General features: G+C 37.7%; 1 protein-coding gene across 2 annotated transcripts; it reads left to right on the forward strand.

Annotated features, from left to right (window-relative positions):
* The first annotated feature begins 1,492 nt into the window (after positions 1 to 1,492).
* MS4A12 (membrane spanning 4-domains A12) lies at positions 1,493 to 16,756 on the forward strand. 2 transcript variants are annotated; one of them, XM_074401550.1, is made up of 8 exons: positions 1,493 to 1,599; positions 6,836 to 7,117; positions 10,298 to 10,435; positions 11,181 to 11,237; positions 12,920 to 13,036; positions 16,042 to 16,158; positions 16,340 to 16,427; positions 16,610 to 16,756. In XM_074401550.1, exons 2-8 carry the CDS (start codon positions 6,845 to 6,847, stop codon positions 16,648 to 16,650), a joined length of 831 nt encoding a protein of 276 aa, XP_074257651.1. In that variant the 5' UTR covers positions 1,493 to 1,599; positions 6,836 to 6,844; the 3' UTR covers positions 16,651 to 16,756. The 2 variants fall into 2 exon arrangements, with proteins under 2 accessions (XP_074257651.1, XP_010333505.1); XM_010335203.3 differs by having other exon boundaries at positions 16,340 to 16,742.
* The last annotated feature ends 2,857 nt before the right edge of the window (positions 16,757 to 19,613 follow it).

The raw sequence follows: 19,613 nt of genomic DNA on the forward strand, positions 1-19,613 counted from the left end.
TCTCTAGACTTGTTCATCCACATATCTGCTACTTTGTATCCTCTTATCTACATCTCCCATTTCCTCCACAGCTACCCTGCTAACCAACATTTTGTTCTCTATATCTGCATATTTGAATTTTTTTAGCAAACATGGTATCTAAAGAGAAGAACCAAGTTGGAGGACTGACACTACCCAACTTCAAGACTTACAATAAAGCTCCAGTAGTGAAGACAGTGTGGCACTGGTGAAAGAATAGACAAACAGATCAATAGGTGAAATCAGCGAGACACAGAAAAATATCACATTATCTCAGAATCCTTTTTTTTATCAAAAGGAAAAAAATTAAAGACAAAAAAATTATATTGTAGGAAGTGACTACTGATGGACTGAATATGTATTTTTAAAATATGATATCACTTGTTTTAAATAAGAATTTTAAATAAATATTGTGTGTTTCTGAAATTATTCCAAAATTTCTTCTGTTCCTGTCAACATACCTCTGTGAGACTGATTTTTTCTACTATGGGTACTGTTAAAACAAAACATAGAAACAGTTTAGAAATGCATTATCCTCTGCAATTAGCATTACCATCAATCAAAGTTAGAGTAAACAAATTAATAAGCAAGAAGCAAGTTTATTTAAATAGTGGAAATTTAAAGAGTGATATGTATTATGTTCATTTCAAATGGGTATTACAGACTTACAAGGCAAGAAATCATTATTTCCTTTGTAATTTTTGTTTAGCTACAGTTTTAGAAGAGCCAAAAGCTATGTGTAATAGTGGTTATGTTAGTTGTGGATTATTGTCAGATTTGTGTACCTGAGATATAATTTAAAATAAATAACTGGAATGTGATAGGACACTTCCAAAAAATAAAATAGCATGCCACTATTAAGAATTATAATAAATATGTTTATTGATATTAAAAGTTATTTATGGGACATTAAGCTAAAAAGCAGGTTATAAAGTATATACACATTATGATCTAACTTGATTTTACTAAGTCACATATGTATAAAATACATACATGTGCATACAAAAGTCTATAAATCAAAATGAAAATACTATTATTAACTATGTCTTTGTTGGGAGATTGAGTGCTTTTACTCTCCTTTTCTTATTATCTGCATTTTCCAATTTTGTTCATCTAATTTAATAGGCATTAAAATGCAATACGATATTGCAATGATTAAGTATCAGAAAGCTGGAGAAAATAAATACGAAAGTGTTTGGGAAGGTCAGAATAGGATTCCCCATAAAAATGAGAGAAAGATGTAAAGTCACAGCATATTATAAAATTTACAAATTCACGTACATCACTTGAGGTGAAAGAGAAACAGCCATAAAAGGACTTTGAAACTGCATAAAGATACAAGAGAAATTGATTTGAAACACAGACATAAAAGCTACCTATAAAACCCAGGTAAATATCTGGTACTGGCACACAGGTTGTCAGAAACAGCCATAAAAGGACTTTGAAACTGCATAAAGATACAAGACAAATTGATTTGAAACACGGACATAAAAGCTACCTATAAAACCCAGGTGAATATCTGGTACTGGCACACAGGTTGGTGCAGAGAACGAGAAAACACAGAGGTGCCAAAGGAACAAAGTAAGTCCAGTGAAAACTCTTTGCCTATCTCTCCCCCAAATCAATGGGCACAAAGTGGGGCTGATCTACCTGTGTGGGTTCCATTTTCTCAACTGGAAGGATGAAGACAATTTCTTGACTCTATGTTGAGGCCAACTGAAAAATGAGGGAAAATAAAACCATTAATGAAACAAGAAAAAAAAAAAAAAAAAACGGGAGAGGAATGAAAAAGTAAGTTGATTGCTATAAAAGAACTAAAAGGGACTGCAAAAGGAAAAAAAAAAAAAAAAAAAAAAAAAAAAAAAGGCCAGGCGCCGTGGCTCAAGCCTGTAATCCCAGCACTTTGGGAGGCTGAGGCGGGTGGATCACGAGGTCGAGAGATTGAGACCATCCTGGTCAACATGGTGAAACCCCGTCTCTACTAAAAACACAAAAAATTATCTGGGCATGGTGGTGTGTACCTGTAATCCCAGCTACTCAGGAGGCTGAGGCAGGAGAATTGCCTGAACCCAGGAGGTGGAGGTTGCAGTGAGCCGAGATCGTGCCATTGCACTCCAGCCTGGGTAACAAGAGCAAAACTCCGTCTCAAAAAAAAAAAAAAAAAAAAAAAAAAAAGCTAATACTGGCCAGGTATGGTGGCTCATGCCTGTAATCCTAGAACTGTGGGAGGCTGAGGCAGGAGGATCACCTGCCGTCAGGAGTTCGAGACAAGTCTGGCCAACATGGTGAAACCCCATCTCCACTAAAAATACAAAAATTAGCCAGACATGGTGGAAAGCACCTGTAATCCCAGCTATTCAGGAGGCTGAGACAGGAGAATCACATGAATCTGGGAGGCAGAGGTTGCAGTGAGCCAAGATCGCTTCATTGCACTCCAGCCTGGGTAACAAGAGTGAAACTCCATCTCAAAAAAAAAGAAAAAAATGCTAATGCTACTAATGCTAAGAAAGGTGAACAGTAGGTTCAACTGTATGCCATTACATGAACATCGACCAAAAAGGACAAGGCCATGACCCAATGGGCACTTGATGATTATTATATGGCTACCACAGGGCAACACAGAACACAGAAGAAATACTGGAGGTTTTGTAACACATTTTAATTAAGGTACTTTTTTTCTGACAAGAAGACAATTAAAATTAAAATAGGTGGGGAAAAAACACTCATTTTCACCAGGTCAGCATTTTGTGAAAGGTGATATAAGTGTATACCTGTGGATGTACTGGGTGATTTTGTGGAAATGATTTGGTTTTATGTTTGGCTTTATGCTATAAAGTACTCTTGAAAATAATAATCATCTTCGCTCTGTTAAAAGTGAAGTTAGCATGAAAACGAGGTAAAAAGAAACTGTTAAAAAGGTAAAATCGGCTGGGTGCAGTGGCTCACGCCTGTAATGCCAGCACTTTGGGAGGCTAAGGGGGGTGGATCATGAGGTCAAGAGATCGAGACCATCCAGGCCAACATGGTGAAGCCCTGTCTCTACTAAAAATACAAAAATTAGCCTGGTGTGGTGGCATGTGCCTGTGGTCCCAGCTACTCGGAAGGCTGAGGCAGGAGAATCGCTTGAATCTGGTAGGTGAAGGTTGCAGTGAGCTGAGATTATGCCACTGCATGCCAGCCTGGGCCACAGAGTGAGACTCTGTCTCAAAAAAAGAAGCAGAAGGAGAAGGAGAAGGAGAAGAACAAAGTCAAATTTTCCCATGTTTATTTGAAATAATCTAATCACAGAGCAAATTGATACGGTTTTTTCTATTTGCTTTAGTCTTTACTTTTGATCTCATCAGAGCTCCTATGTTTTTTTTTTTTTTTTTTTTTTTTTTTTTTTTTTTTTTTTTTTTTTTGAGACGGAGTTTCACTCTTGTTACCCAGGCTGGAGTGCAATGGCGCGATCTCGGCTCACCGCAACCTCCGCCTCCTGGGTTCAGGCAATTCTCCTGCCTCAGCCTCCTGAGGAGCTGGGATTACAGGCACGCACCACCATGCCCAGCTAATTTTTTGTATTTTTAGTAGAGACGGGGTTTCACCATGTTGACCAGGATGGTCTCGATGTCTTGACCTTGTGATCCGCCCGCCTCGGCCTCCCAAAGTGCTGGGATTACAGGCTTGAGCCACCGCGCCCGACCAGCTCCTATGTTTTTTATGTGTTTCTTGTTCTTAAAAATAATTGCAGTTGTTCTAATTTTTATTTTAAAAAAAGGACAACTGATGGTAAATATCTTACCAACTATTGAGAAAAATCCTACTAAGTCAATAGGTAGAATCTATGAAAATAATCTGTTTATTAGTTTCCCTTCTCATGTATCATTTACAGAATTATCTTCATTTCAATTGAACAATTAAAGAATCTGAACTGGCTCAGTCTTTAATTCTTTTTATAAAACTAGAACTCGACTTAGTAAAAATGTATTCTGAGAGTAGTCAGAATAACTATAGACCTAGCCATGAATAATCTGAGTTCTATATGAAACTTACAGCTCTTAGTCCAGAAACTAAATTCTAAGTCTAGAAACTAAATAGCAGATATGAAAGGAAAACTGTTGTTAAATAAATGAAAAGTATGGAATTTTCCTTATAAAATTTCTTGAGACAAAAAAAAGGCAATGATCAGCAGCAAAGGAGAATGTAATGAAATCATATACATGGAGAAACATGGACAATTGTTTAATTGTACACTTTTTAAAAGTTCAAAAAAATTCTTGTTCTGGTTAATGACTGTACTCTGAGTACCCCTCTCCTATTTCCTTGCTTTTGACATTGACCCTGTTCAGTTCCTTTTATAAACTTTTCCTATGGCTACATCTACTGCCTAAAACAAGATCGAATACCTTTGGATCTAATAATAATATAATAACTACTTTTTATTAAGCTCTGCCTTGTGTCAGGCACTGTTTCAACCATTTTGCATAATTTGCATAGACTAATTTGATCCTTACATTAGCCCCTTTATATTGCATCATCAGTCATTTTACAGTCGAGACATAGGAGCTAACAGGGATTTCATTAAGAAAGTTGCTTAAAGCCCCTTACTGAAGTAGCAGATTGAGGATTAGAAAAGAGGGCTTGAGCAGTATTTGGCCACAGAAACCAGATCCATAGGGTGTATAACCTCACATTCTCAGATGCTATTGAGAGTTACATGGAGTTACTCCAAGAATCACAATTACAAACTTATTTTTCCTTGTTCAAAATAAACTTTTGTGGGCTAAAATGTGTTTCCATTTTGAAAAAACAATCCCTTTGTAATCAGATATTTCAGAATGGTGGTTTCTTCCTTTTTGTTGAGTTTTCAACCATTTTCAGTTGTATCTAGCCTCAGAGAGTAAGATATGAGTGCAAGTTCTGGATTCAATTCTGGTCATTGCAAAGTAGGGATAATATTAGTAGAGTACCTACCTCACGGGGTTCTGTAAAGGGTACAGAGATAGTGTATCATGCACTTAACACAGCAATAATAATAGAGCCAAGCCTCTAGTTGTAACAGGCACAATTCTACATACTTTGCAGAAGATAATTCTTTAATACTCAAACTGACTCGCTAAGGAAGGTAGTGTTATAAGCTCTATTTTATAGGCAGAAAACAAAGGCAAAGAGAGGTTAACAAACTTGTCAGAGACCACAAAGCTGCTGTGAGATCCCAAGTCATGTTCCTAAACATGACACTGTACAGACCCTACTCTGCCTACTATAAGTGTTTAATAAATGTTAGCTCTCTAGACAGCTCACCTAAGGCTTGATAAAGAGAAGCTTTACTAAATTAATTAATTGATCACTAAGAAGTTAATCTGGTTTATAAACGCCTCTTTTTTCATGGCATCAGAAGACAGAATTTTTGTTGTTGGGTAGTTGCAGTAGAGTCAATACCCTGCCACCAAGGCCGGCCTGGAAAACAAGATGCAAGTGTCCAGTGCAATGCTGTATGGATGACTGGGGGTTGGGAGAAGGGATTCTGAGTCAACAGCCAAGAATCCCATCTTGGAGTCCTAACTCTGTCATATATTTTCTATGTAACCTTGAGCATGTCACTTAACTTGATTCAGATTCAATGTCTCATCTGTAAATGAAGGGGAATGAGACAGGATAAATTGACAGAGTATTTCCTACCCTAAAATTGCTGGATTCTATGACCACAGGGTCTGAATATGTCCCTGTTAGATACCATTGATACATTATGCCAATAGATTATTCATAGTATTCATACTTCATACCAAGAATGAGATAGTCATTACTCTAACTTTCTTGACATTCATTAAGCACAATAAAGTTGTTTGAGAAGATGTCAAAAAAAAAAAAAGAAAGAAATCTAAGGCTGAAGACAAAATTTTTAAGTGTCATAATTTTTTTCAAAGATTAATACTCATTATTATCCATATCTAGTTGTTCTGGCTTATTGCCAACAAAATTTCCCTTAGCAGCATGGGGCCTGAGATGCTCTAAGCTTTCAGAAGGACAGAAATAAATAAAAAATAAATAAGAGTATTTTTCCTAACAAACAGGAGAATCAACTTAAGTGGGCATATATGAACTATCTAGTTTCCCAATTACTGACAAATAATTTTAACCTCAGACTGCTCTCCTTGCCATCCAAGTACTGTATTACTTGGCCTCTATATTAATTTTCTATTTGTTAATATAACAAACTACCACAAACAGAGTGGCTTAAAACAATACAATTTTTTTCTCTGACAGTTCTGTAGGTCAGAAGCCCAATACCAGCACACTATGACCTGGAGACTCTAGGGAAGAATCTGTTTCCTTGCTTCATCCAGCTTCTAGAGGCAACCCATATTCCTTGGCTCATGGACGCCTTCCCCTATCTTCAGTCCGCAGCATAGCATCTCTCTGATGAGAGATGGTTTCGGGATGAAACTGTTCCACATCAGATCATCAGGCATTAGATTTTCATAGGGAGCATGCAACCTAGATCCCCAGCATGTGCTCTTCACAGTAGGGTTCACGCTTCTGTGAGAATCCAATGCCATGCTGATCTGACAGAAGGCAGAGCTCAGGTAGTCATGCTTGCCTGCTGCTCACCTTGCACAGTGTGGCTAGGTTTCCAACAGGTCATGGACAGGTATCAGTCCTTGGCCTGGGGGTTGGGGAGTTTTGAGAACCATGTTTCTATCAGTTGTTATGGCCCATTATCTGCTCACTTGCTCTCTCCATTTGCATAGATAATTGACATTTGACATTTGGTAAGATTTTCTTTAGTTTCTTTTCTGGATAAATGTATCATTTTGGTATGTTTTGTGATACTTAGGACATAAAGATGTCATCCAAGCCAATAAGCCATGCTGGACTACATAAAACCATACCCAACCCTTACCCACCAAGCAGCTTTCTGGCTCCTGGATCTCAACAGCCTCTGGGTTCAATCAACTCAGAAAACCAAGCCCAGGATGCTCAGTATGCTCAGCCCTGGTTTATCAGATCTCCAGAAACCTCTGCTGGCAGTCAACCGGGTCAAGGAAATACACGAATGATAAATTCAAGTATGGGAATGGCAGTAATAACCTTCAAAGAAGAAGCAAAGGCACTAGGGGTAAGTCTCTTTACTACCAGAATTTTAATTTCACATTTGCAATATCTTCTTATAAGTTATCAGAGAAAAGATATTATCCAATTGTTAAACAGTTCTGAATGTCATTCTAAAGCTATCTCTTTTAGATAGAAATATTTAGTCTGCCTATAGACTTTCCCTTGAGTTCATTTTATTTTAGATCAAGCACAAATCTAACAGGAGACAGAGGAGCCTCCTAGCTGAAGGATTTGGTAATATTGACATGATGGAAACACCACTACATCTAGCTTGATTTCATTGCTTCAAAAGACTTTTTGGACAATCTCAATCCCATCTCTAGATTTGTTACAAGCCTGGTATTTGCCTAAAGGTGAATTTACATAAAAACGAGCACTGATGGCTGCCCCCAAAAAAGGGAACTACAAATGGGCAGTCTGGGAAAGGCTGAGTGTGAAAGAACTGGAAGATGTTCCATCTGCTGTGCCTCTCTCAACAATACTCTTAGAGATGCTATGGCTTAACTGTCACCTTACTTCTACAAAGGGGACTCTGAACTATGTTGTTTCTGTAGGCATCGTAAAAACAAAAATGCCCTAATTATGAGAAAATTCCACCTGCCTACGTAGAATTGTTAGTCACTTTGCTGTGCTTTCCAAATAGCACAATGCCACCAAATTATATTAAGTCTCTCCCTGTGCATAGCTCCAACTTCTCTGCTGGAGCATTCCGTAAATGGATGCTCATTATGTGCCAGAAACTCTTCTAGCCATCTTACTACCTATTTCAAGTTTGGATGTTTTAGGGACGTAAAAATGAGCATAAGTTCTTCTGCAGCAGACTATTTACCAAGCTGTGGAGGTGGCCCTTCTCATCCTCCTCCTCCCAGATAGAGAAAATCCCCTGCTCCTAATAAATCAATGAGACAAACTAACATCCCCACATACAGCCTACTCCACACAGGTGCCTGGAATATCACTGAGCACAGAGCAGGTGCAATCTCTGCCCTTATGGCCTAATGTAGGAAATCAGACTGTACACATAATAAAGAAGTGAAGTACATAGTGTGTTAGAAGGTGCCAAATGATATAGAGAAAATGAAGAAGTGTAAAAAGGCTAAGCAGTACCAGGCAGTGAGGAGGCAGCAATTTCAAAGTAGTGAGGACAGGCTTTCCTTAGAACATAACATTTGAGCCAAAACCTGAAGTTAGGAGTGAGCCCTGCAGATGTCAGGGAAAGAGAAAACACCCAGTGTAAAAGTCTTTAGATAAAAATGTGTGCGATATATTTAAAGAACAGGGAGGAGGCTAATAAAATAACACAGAATGAGCGAGGGAGGGAGCAATTGTCAGGAGGGCAGAGGACCGGCAAAGGCCACACCTGGTGAGGCCTGCAGAGCGGAAGGCTTTGGCTTTGACTGAGTGAATGAGGAGCCACTGAAGCATGCTGCCTGGTGCCAGAAATATGTTAAAGTATTTCAAAATACTTCAAAAGAATGCGAAGTTTTGCTTTCAAAAGCTCCAGTTGGCAAAGCTACTTCCTCTCCCGGAAGATTGTTATTTCTATGCCATCAGCAGGCCCCAGGCATCACGACAGTGCCAGAGCTACAGGGAGCAGGACGTGGCACATCTGTGCCAGTCAACTCAGACCTTAAAGTGCTTCTGTGGCCAAAAATGCAAACAAATGGAAGGTCCAGATTTTAAGTCTGTCCCATACGCAATGTTGACCTAGTAAATGGTACCACCAGTGCTGTAGGAGGAGAAACGAGGCCTGTACAAATGCAGATCTAACTGACCCTCATCAAGATGACAGCAAGGACAAGGATGGAAAGTTTGTGGCCAGATGGCTGAATTGCTGCTCTACAGAAGAGTTGTAAAAACCAAATATAAAGTCTAATGCAGGAGTTATTTAAGTGAGATTAGCTAAAGGAGGCCCATCATCTTTCCGAAGCTATATGCAAAAGTATGGCGTGTGTGTGTGTGTGTGTGTGTGAATGTGCAAGAATAATTTTTAAGGGAGAAAGGTTCATGGTTTTTATCAAAGTCTCAGGAAACTTTTAGCATTGTTTATGAAACTGGTTTCTTTTTTTCTAATTTTAATTTAATTTATTTGTATTCAGAAGCTATTTATTGAAGAAATAAATACAGCAGTCTTTGCATTTACAGTTTTCCTGGATAGATAAGATGTAAACATGGAGAAAAATAAATTTCAAATATGCAGTCAAATTTTTGATCAATCTAGAAATGGTTTTTCCTCAGAAATCTATCTTTATTTACAATGAAGGGAGGTGCAATAAGAGGTATAAAGAGCTGAAAGATGTATACCTTACTTTTAGTAATATATGATTGGTAAGAAGAATGACTGGTAAGAAAATTATTTTGTTCTTGGTAAGAAAATTATATTGTTCTTTTTTTAAAAGGTGCATAACTGCACCTTTTAAAAAAAGAACAATATAAATGAGTATACAAAATCAAGTAATAAAGTTTGTTTTATGTTATGAGATGCAACAGAAATTTAGAAAAAAAATTAATTGGGTGTAATCTCCAAGACTTCATGGAAAAGGCAGAGCAGAGCTGAGCATGAGGGAAGACAGTATTGAATACCTGAGACAGGCTCAGGAGTCAATGTGTCGCAGGAAATTCCCAGATCTGCCCCTTAGGGATTGTGTGACCTTGGATACCTGATTTCTTTATGTCTCTGTGACTCAGTCCAGTTATGGGAGGATTACACGAAACAATAAATGTAAAATGTTCAGCATACGACCAAGCACATAATTCATGTCGGATAAATGGTTTTATCTCCACCATTTCCTTTACTCATAACTGAGATGACTCAAGCGGAGAACTTATCCATCTGAAAAAGCAGCTACTGACACCACAGCTAAAGTATTTTTTTTTTCATAAGAGTCTTTTAGAGGCCCTCAGAGATGCTAATGCATGATTAAGAAGAATTCTTCCTGGACCACCCCAGCAAGTCTCCCCAAATACCTCAAAACACAGCCTTATGCTAAGGGCCTTGCACTCCCGTTATTCTAGCATATGTCGGAATCCTCCTGGTCCACTTCCTGCTTCAGATGCGTGCCTGAATGACAACCATGGATCTCAGCAAAATTGACAATAAATAAGCAGGAGCAGCAATGACAGTAATGTTTCACACCTCTGAAAGTGAAGAAGTAATTTTAAAATGTCTTTTTTCTTTTTTCAGGTAATCCAGATCATGGTTGGATTGATGCACCTTGGTTTTGGAATTATTTTGGGTTTAATAAGCTTCCTTTATAAAAGCAATTTAAGTTTTCTCTCTTTGGCTTTTGTTGGTGGATACCCATTCTGGGGCGGCCTTTCTGTGAGTAGTTTGCTGGAACACCTCTCCTTCTTGGTTTATAGAATATTGATATCTCCAGCCAATTCACAACTCATTTCTCAATAAAGCTCTACAACTGAGGGCTAGAGAATGTAAAAAAATTAACAGCTCTGAATGAGCATAACAAATCAGGAATTTATTCCCCATTTTACCTAGGAGCTTATCCCATTCTTAAAAATTTACTCTAATTATGTAATCAGCAAGCCAAAGTTTTGGTTTCCTGTTACATTTGAGATGGAAATGTATAGGTTGTGGGGAGAGTGACAAAAATAAATATAAAAAGGTGGTTGGAAACATGATTAAAAATATGCAAATAAGCCAGGCATGGTGGTGCATGCATGTAGTCCAATTTACTTGGGAGGTTGAGGCAGGAGATTGCTTGAGCTCAAGAAATTGAGGCCAGCCTGGGCAATGTAGTGAGACCCTATCTCTAAAAAAATTTTTTTTAATTAAAAAAATGCAATTGATTATGAGAAGGAATTGAGCAGTAAGCCTCAGAACAAGGAATGCTTACACATTTCTTCTTAGGCCAGAAACTAAGGAGAAGAAAATAAAAAAGAAGTCAAGGATGTATGCCTGAGAGTGACTCCAGAAAATTCAGAAGTATGAGAGAAAATTTTGAGAAGGAAACTAGATGAACATAAATAGACTAACCATTCATATAAAGATAAATTCCCAAGCACAACCAGTTAACCCATTTCACAAATAAATTTGTTCATTTCCACAGTTCATTATCTCTGGCTCTCTCTCTATATTAGCACCAAAGGAGCTTTCTCCTCTTCTGGTAAGTTAGACTGTTTCTACTTTTTGAATTCCTTTAAAGATTAGCTTCATATATTGGGGAGGAAAATTGAAAAGTTGGATTTGGGAAATGCAAAAGGGAGCACGTTTCCCCCCAAAAATCTATTGGTTGCCTCATGGTCTGAGTGATGGGGTGGGAGAATGGTCCACACAGTTTGCCACTAAGAAATGGCAGAGCTCGACATCCCGACCCTTGAACTCACAAGGCTGAGAAGTAGTAAAGATCAGGATTCTTTAAGCTTTAACCTAAATGCTCCCTGGTTCAGTCAGGTCACACCGCATTACGGGAAGTTCAAAGAAGAATCCAGGAGCCAGGAAGTACCTACTTGCCACAGCAGTCACAAGCCTCTACTGTTTATCTGGCACTTCTCAGCTCTGTCTTGTATTTTTTTTTTTTCATTTGTGCATCTTTCCTACTCTTTCTCAGATTGGGTGTGTGTTTTACAACAATTATTTAAATTGCCATTAAATGAGTCTAACTTGTCCCATAAAAAATTGTTCATAAAAATGATCAGTAAGATGGGACTTTCAGTTCTCTCAGTCACAGCACCCCACCTATTGCAATTTCCTGGTCTACTATTGAACCAGGAAGAAGAATGTGATTTACCAAGAACTAGAGTCAACTAGAGCAGAGGTGGTTCCAAGACTATATGCAATCCAGCACAAGAGGAAAGAACAGGGAAGGAGGAACACAGAATCGTGTAGGTCGTACTCTTGCAGACAAAACAAGAATAAAACAATGAAATCAAATTGACATAAAATAAAATAAGCCTAATTATGATTAACCACTCCTGTTATAGTCCAAAAACAAAATAAAACATCCTTCCCCTGCATCCTTTATGGATCCTTCCCTCTAATTGAGATTGTCCAAGCATAGAATCTGTCCTCTTAGAGGAGACAACCACTGACATTTACCTAAGACAATTTTTCTAAGAGCTTTGAGAGGCCCTCAGGAGACTCTAAGGCATGCTGCAGCACAAGCACCTTCTAAAGAACTCGACTGTGCCACCTCTAGCAAGTCAGCTGAGGACTTAGTTTCACAATTATTCTTCTGCTTGTCAAAATCCTATTGCAGAAACTGGGGAAAGTTTTGTAGTTGTCTATACACCTCTGCCCACAAAAGCCTAAAGAGTTTCTCCTTCTAAATTTGGGGATTCATATTTAGCCCCTAGAGAGACTTACGGTTTTCATTCATTCCAGAATTTTTCAGCAAACATGTTGTGTCTAAATACTTCCCCACCTTTCAAATCAGATGCTATCATACTACCTCATACAATGGCTGTAAGAGTTAAATGAGATCATTTAAATAGTTTAACACAATGTCTGCCACAGAAAAATGCTCATTAGAAATTTGTTTTTTCATTTTTCTCTCAAATAAAATATAGTTGTTATTGTGCATGAGGCTTTTAGAAAAATACAATAGATGAGAGCCTGCTTTATATGATTTACATTTTTCTACAGCTTTTTAGAAGTACCCTACATCTAGGCTGCATATAGAATAATGTTTCTGGTAATTACTAAGAAGAGCAGAAAACAGAATCATTTCAACTTGAAAACTTATTTCAAAATTTTAAAAAATAAGAACCATGGAATTTGATTGACTGTTATTTCACTTAACTTCATTGATCCTATACACAATTGACTTTTTTCTGCCACCTCCATTAGCTGAGAAGCAGCCTTGGAATGAACATTGTTAGTTCTATCTTTGCCTTCATTGGAATGATTCTGCTGCTGGTAGATATGTGCATCAATGGGGAATTTTACCAAGATTACTGGGCCGTGGTAAGTATCCCAAAATCTACTATCTGCCTGCTCTCTTTTCAGTCCCATAAAATGGGTCTATTTTTTATCTTTTAATACTGTACACCAGCTTTTGTGGAAAATCGTTTTTCTATTCTAGCCACATACCTAGTCGTATGATCTCTAGGTCTATATAATAAAGTGAGAGGGTTACCTCTACAGATAGACCAAGGTTTAACGGACATCCCTTATTGGCTCATCTCACTGTCAATCACATGAACAATGGGAAAGGATTTGGATAGGCCTCTATGGCTTCTAAAATTGTCCAAAAATTATTTTCCCAGAATTTGAAATTCTATATAAATAAGGTAGTCAAGTTATTGGTTTTTTTTTTTAATTTCAGACTAAAATATGAAGTGAGAGGTAAATGACAGGGATAAGAACATCCAATTTTTACAAAGAAACCCAAGGAATGAAGCAATTGCAAAAGGAAGTACATGCCTCTGAATGTGCTCTAAATCACACATTCATTAGCCTTATATAGCCATGCATGGACTCTGATCTTAGGAGGAAAGGGTAACCTGAGGGCAGAGATACGTAAATTACCATCCATAAGAAATGGAGGAACATGGTATAAAATGAGGTTGGACTGGAAGCTCCATCCTACTTCAACGGCCATGTTAACAGTTTTGGTCTTCATTCTGTGAGCAAAGGAAAACCACAAAAGAGTGATTTTATTGGTTTTGTTTTATTTTGCACTGGGGTTGGTTTTGCTTTTGCTTTTCAATTTAAATTACTGTGGGCTACATGCATCTTAAGAAAGACACGGAATGACTTCCTTATATATCTAGAAAATATTAACGTTAAGACACTATAGCAATATTTTGAACAAATAACGACAATAACATTTTCCTTATCAGTTCACTCCGTACCGTGTAAGTAATTCTGTTCCACTGGATCTCAGAGTGGCAGGCTTATGAAGCCATCTGTTTCTCAGCTAAAGGATTCTGAAATCCTGACTCCAACCACTGGTATGATCTGAAAGTTGTTTAAGCACTGCTATCAGATGCCTGTCCCCTAGAATATGTTGTTGGAAGCGTCAATAGTTTGAACTCCTGGCACACCCATTTTCCACCAAGCTCTGAGACGCTCCTTGCTCGTTAAAAACATAGTAGAATTTTAGGCAGGGAATTTGAATGATCACTTTTGTGCTTGGAAAGGACAACGTTGCAGTGTAAGGAAAAGCTTATATAAGAAGGTGTATTAGTTTGTTTTCACACTGCTGATAAATATCTGAGACTGGGAAGGAAAAGAGGTGTAATGGACTTACGGTTCCACATGGCTGGGGAGGCCTCACAATCATGGCAGAAGGCAAGGAGCAGCAAGTCATGTCTTACATGGATGGGGAAGGCAAAAAAAGAGCTTGTGCAGGGCAATTCCTGTTTTTTAAACCACCAAATCTCATGAGACCCATTCACTATCACAAAAACAGCACAAGACCCACCCCCATAATTTAATCATCTCCCACCAGGTCAGGTTTCTCTCACAACATGTGGGAATTATGGGTGCTACAAGAAGAGATTTGGGTGGGGACACAGAGCCAAACCATATCAGGAGGCAAAAATAGATGAGAAAGCTCCTTGGTAAAAAAAAAAAAAAAAAAAAAAAAAAAAAGTAAAAATCATCCTCTGAAATACCAAACAAAAGAACAAAAATTATTTTTAAAAAACCCAGCTTTTAAACTGGCATCCAAGTAGAGAAACAAATCACTCTGATGCTACTCAAAGTAGCAGAAAAAAAGCACAGCTTTTAGGCCTGGCTCTTATTTCCTTAGAAACAAAACTGAAACAAGAACGAAGGGAAGCCAAAAAATACTGAGGGGTCTCACTATCACTCTCCAGTCTGTAGCTAAGAAGGCTGGAGTAGACAGCAGTCCATTCTGAGAAAGGATAAAGCAAATCTTGTATTGTACAAGACCATGGGTAGTACCCAGGACCTCAAAGAAACAGAAGAAATGGCAACACCTTCCAGTACCCTGCACGGTACTCTGCTACCAGCAAGGAAAGAGCAGAAATACACAGGAACAGAATAAACCTCTAGCCATGGAGCAGGCCTCTGTACTAAGCATTTAGCAGACTCTCAGAAGACAGAAAAAACAAAGTCCATGTTCACTAGCAAGAACTGTGATCAGGGCCAGCTAAGCTCTCTCTCTCCCTGAAACAGCTACATGTTCACATGCAGAAACGTGGATATAAAACACCAGCTAGGGCTCAAGTTGTAGATGGAAACAGGAAGACAAATGGGACCCAAATAAACAGAAGTGTGAACAAAGGAAAATTGACCTACACTGTATCTGGTCAAATAGAAGGCTTGTATAGAGTTCAAGTGAGTTTAACACTTTTATTTAAAATAGAAATAACATGATTCCATTTTTATAAAATGATGCTCCCCTCTCTTGGTTAGTCTCTTTTTTTCCCCTCTCTCGTGGCATCTTTTCAAGCATCCATTCTTCTGCCTTTTCCCAATACACAGAGAGCTAGAAGAATAGTCATCAAACATTAATTGTGGTTATTTCTAAGTAGTGACATATGGAATGATCAGCTGATTCTATATTGCTTGAATTTTTTAATGAGTAGAAACTTTTTTGGGGGGCGGGGAGGAAAGGTGGGGCAGAGGAAAGGAGATTAGATTTTTTTATATAATAAGAAAAAGAATAAAGAAGAGGAAGAAAGAGAAAGAGGAAGAGGGAGAGGAGTAGAAACATTTTTATTAAAAAACAGTGAGGCCACCACAAAGGAAAAAAACTACCTTGTTTCTAATTTCTGAACAAGATAGTCTACTTGCCAAAAGGAAAGACTTCTGGCATTTTAAAGAAATTCCAAAGTAGATTTACATTCTTCTGAAACAGGCATTTGATGATAAGGGAAGAATAATCGTGGAGCGAGTTGAGTATAAGCAGTAGCACATTTGATGAGTCAATAACTTTTTGAAGCCCACGTGAGGCCCTCCTGATTAGCCAAAATTTCACTTTTTACTTATTATTTCAGCTTTCTGGAAAAGGCATTTCAGCCATGCTGATGATCTTCTCCCTCTTGGAGTTCTTCACAGCTTGTGTCACAGCACATTTTGCCTACCAAACAATCACCATCACCATCACCAACATGGTGAGTTGGCTCTCTTCTTTGTAAAACTATCTGAAAATGCCCTGGAGAAATACAGACTTGTGTCAGCTAAATCCTAATATGGGCTTACCAGAATGCTCTTTGTCCTTGACTATAATGGTACCAGGGGAAATCATGTAGGATTGTAATAACCATATTGCCTGTTTTTATTCATTCCTTCCAGTCTGTCCTGGCTGCTCCAACTGTGTATGCAAACAACCCTTTGACACCAGTGTCTCCTTCTGCTCCTCCAAGATACAACGACTACTCAGGTTATGCCCCTAGATATTAAAAGAAAAAGGGGCATCAGTCTAATTTCATGGGGAAAAACTACTTGCACAAACTTCTTAAGAAGATGTCTTTCATGGTTCACAATTATTTCTGGACTTCAAAGACTGTGTTTGAGACTTGTTTTTAGGTTGGTCGCTAATGATAGCTCTGTCTCCCCTCTCAGTGTCTTCCTACATTTCCACCACTACATGCTGGCAAAGGTGAAGGACCAGAGAGGACTGAAGAATGATTCTGCAACTCTCTTAAAGTTAGACATTTTTCTGTTCATGTTACTTTTTCCTTAATAAAATGTCATTAGAAACAAAAGCCTTTTTCAGTATGTTTTAAAATTTGATTTTGGTTTTATATTGGTTGTGGAGTAGTAGATCTGACCTATGCTCCAAGAAGATTGATAAACCTTTTTTGGTGATGATTTTTCTAGGTGTCCAGTCACTGGAGTTCCCTAATTCATCTCCTTGTCTTTCTGTTCAGAAAGCAAATGTCCAATTGCCCTTGTTGGAGGTTATATTATTTTATACATTAATATCATCAAACATCTTGCCTCTTAAATAACTACAAAATATTGCTACTTACAGAGTATTTTCATGTACATTAAACTCACCTGCAAGGGGACAACAGTAGGACAAGGATGCTGCATAGAGGGTTTTCATTTGAGTTTTGGCTTTTTGTTTTTGAATTGTGGGCACATTTAAAAGCCAATTAGAACAATCAAGGTAAGAGAGAAGGGATGAATGACATTGTAAGTTTTCATAAATCAAAAGGACAGATGGAAAACATCACCTAAGTCATGAGATTGTCACAGATATCCACAGATTTGCAACAATGGTAGTGAGTACATAAGGAGGATCTGATACGATGGCTCACATTATCCCTGTCAAAGTAGTAGTGACATCATGCCAAGGTAGGGGCATAAGTAGAGTGAGAATATTGAACAGAATGGTAACATGGAAAAAGTCATGGAACTGGAGAATAAAGTGATCAGAGCAACAGGATTGCCAAGCTGTGTGGAGGGCACATTTGAGGATCTGGTAGCAAATTCAGAGTATGAACAAATTGCTCCAGCAAGGGCTTGCTGCTAGATCGGGGTGAACTATGGGTCCAGGGAAACGATCTGTTTGATTTTATCCAGGGTTAAGATTTTGCTAGAGGGATGACAAAATAGCAGAAGGGCAAGAAAGCTTAGGACAGTGTAAAAAATATTTTTTAAATGATGGATTGTGGAATCCAAACTGGATAAGGAAGGAATAATAGTAATAATAATAGCAATAATAAAGAAAAAAGACAGACTGATCAAAAATGGAGAAATCTGCCTTTTCTCCAGGAGCTGTTGTGAGATCAAATGAGATTCTGTTATATAAATACAGTTTGAAAATAGCAAAGTGTTGTCCCTTTTTGAAATTGTAATATCATTAAAGAAGCCAGAAGGGGAAAAAATATAGACAAAAAGAGTAGGCAGAGAAATCAAAATAAGGAAAGAGGCTGAATGAGAAAAGAATTTTTGCATCTGAGAAAGCAGATGTATTATATCAGGTGAGAGCCACATATTTCAATGTCACTGGCCTGCCTGGGTCCCAGCTATTCAGCAACTTGGGTGATTAGAAATGCTGTATTCTTCATCACGAAGCTCAACAGCTCAGCAAAAGTGAAGACATAAATTTCATGATCTGAGGGTCTAGGAAATAAATGGTGCCCCCCAAATGTGTGTGGGGGGTGGTACATTATATATCTATACATGTAAAATAAACAAACATAAAAGTAACTTATTTTAGGGAACAGAAAACCATTTCCAGCAAAGTTCATTTTTTAAATAAATTTCTATCAAATATATTCTATTTTTCAATTTGCTTTAATAATAGTAATAATAACAGCATATATTTAGCCCATTCTTTGTGCCACTCACATTCCAAGCACTATTTCAGTGCCCCCAATGACCACCTGTGAGGCAGATACTATTATTAGGATCATTTTCAGATGAAAAAACTTTGGTAGAGACGTTAAAAATCTTGCCTTAAAATATGTAGCTAGCAAATGGTGAAGCATGGATTTGAACCCAGGCAGTAGGGCTCCCAGGTCCAGACAGTTGCCCTAACCATTATTCCCACTATTCTTATGGTCTTGGATAGAATCAGACATTTGTAACTCCAAAACAAACAGAAATGCTTCTCTATAGTAAGCTTTTAATAAATTTGGAAGAAATTATCTCATTCTCTGATAGGAGAGAGGAGATTTAGTAATATAATAATACAGTTGACCATTAAACAACATGAGTTTGAACCACGTGGCTCCACTTTTATGCATGTTTTTTCAATGTGGGAAAAGTCATGGAAATGAAGAATAAACTGATTAGAGAAAGAGAGGACTTCCAAGCTATACCGAAGAGTACCTTTGAGGGGATGTTGACAAATATATACTGTGAACAAATTTCTCCAGGTTGACCTGTGATCTGAGACCCTAGAAGGTAACTGGAATAGAAATATTATATTGCAACATGCTTGCTATTATTTAAAGGCCTTATGGTATTTTCATTCTGGAAAATCTTTTAAAAATGTTTATTTATTCATTCATTTGCTTAAAAAGAAGTATTACACTACTACTTTGTGATTTAAAAAAACCTCTGCTATTACATAAAATTTTGGCTTTACATATTTTTTTATGTAGGGTAATATAAAATGAAGTGTAGTAGAATTTATCTAAATGTCAGTGAACAAATGCTTTCTTCATGCACAAGTAATTAATGCTGGATTTGTATATAAAGACTTTGCCTACCAAATATAACTTAAGCTACACACACATACACATTACACACACATCTTGAGTACTTCCTATATTTAGTCTCTTTCCTCCTCAGAAGAACACAAATCATTATTACATCTCTAGGACTCTAGAGTGTCTTCTAATTCTAAATTCTAAGGCTTTAGAGAAAGTCGATAATTCACCATGAAATACATGGACTCAGAATGATCTTTCAAGAGTGTACAAATGTGCCTTAGATAAACATGTGTCATTGATTCATGCCTTGCCAAAACAATATTTCTGAAAGCTGTCTTTCCTAGAGCATATTTGCACTTGTCACAACCCTCTAATAATCAATTACAATTGTCCCCTTTTCCCACAGAGTAGATATTGGCCAAACCTACCCTGAATTTGGACAACTGGAGATGGGGTGC

This window comes from Saimiri boliviensis, chromosome 6 (assembly GCF_048565385.1).
Source record: "Saimiri boliviensis isolate mSaiBol1 chromosome 6, mSaiBol1.pri, whole genome shotgun sequence".
NCBI lineage: Eukaryota > Metazoa > Chordata > Mammalia > Primates > Cebidae > Saimiri > Saimiri boliviensis.

Excerpts from the sequence above, each read along its gene's own strand:
- MS4A12 (XM_074401550.1), top strand. The coding sequence starts at position 6,845 with ATGTCATCCAAGCCAATAAGCCATGCTGGACTACATAAAACCATACCC. Across the intron at positions 10,436-11,180 it reads CATTCTGGGGCGGCCTTTCT|TTCATTATCTCTGGCTCTCT; the intron begins GTGAGTAGTTTG and ends TCATTTCCACAG. Across the intron at positions 16,159-16,339 it reads CCATCACCATCACCAACATG|TCTGTCCTGGCTGCTCCAAC; the intron begins GTGAGTTGGCTC and ends CATTCCTTCCAG.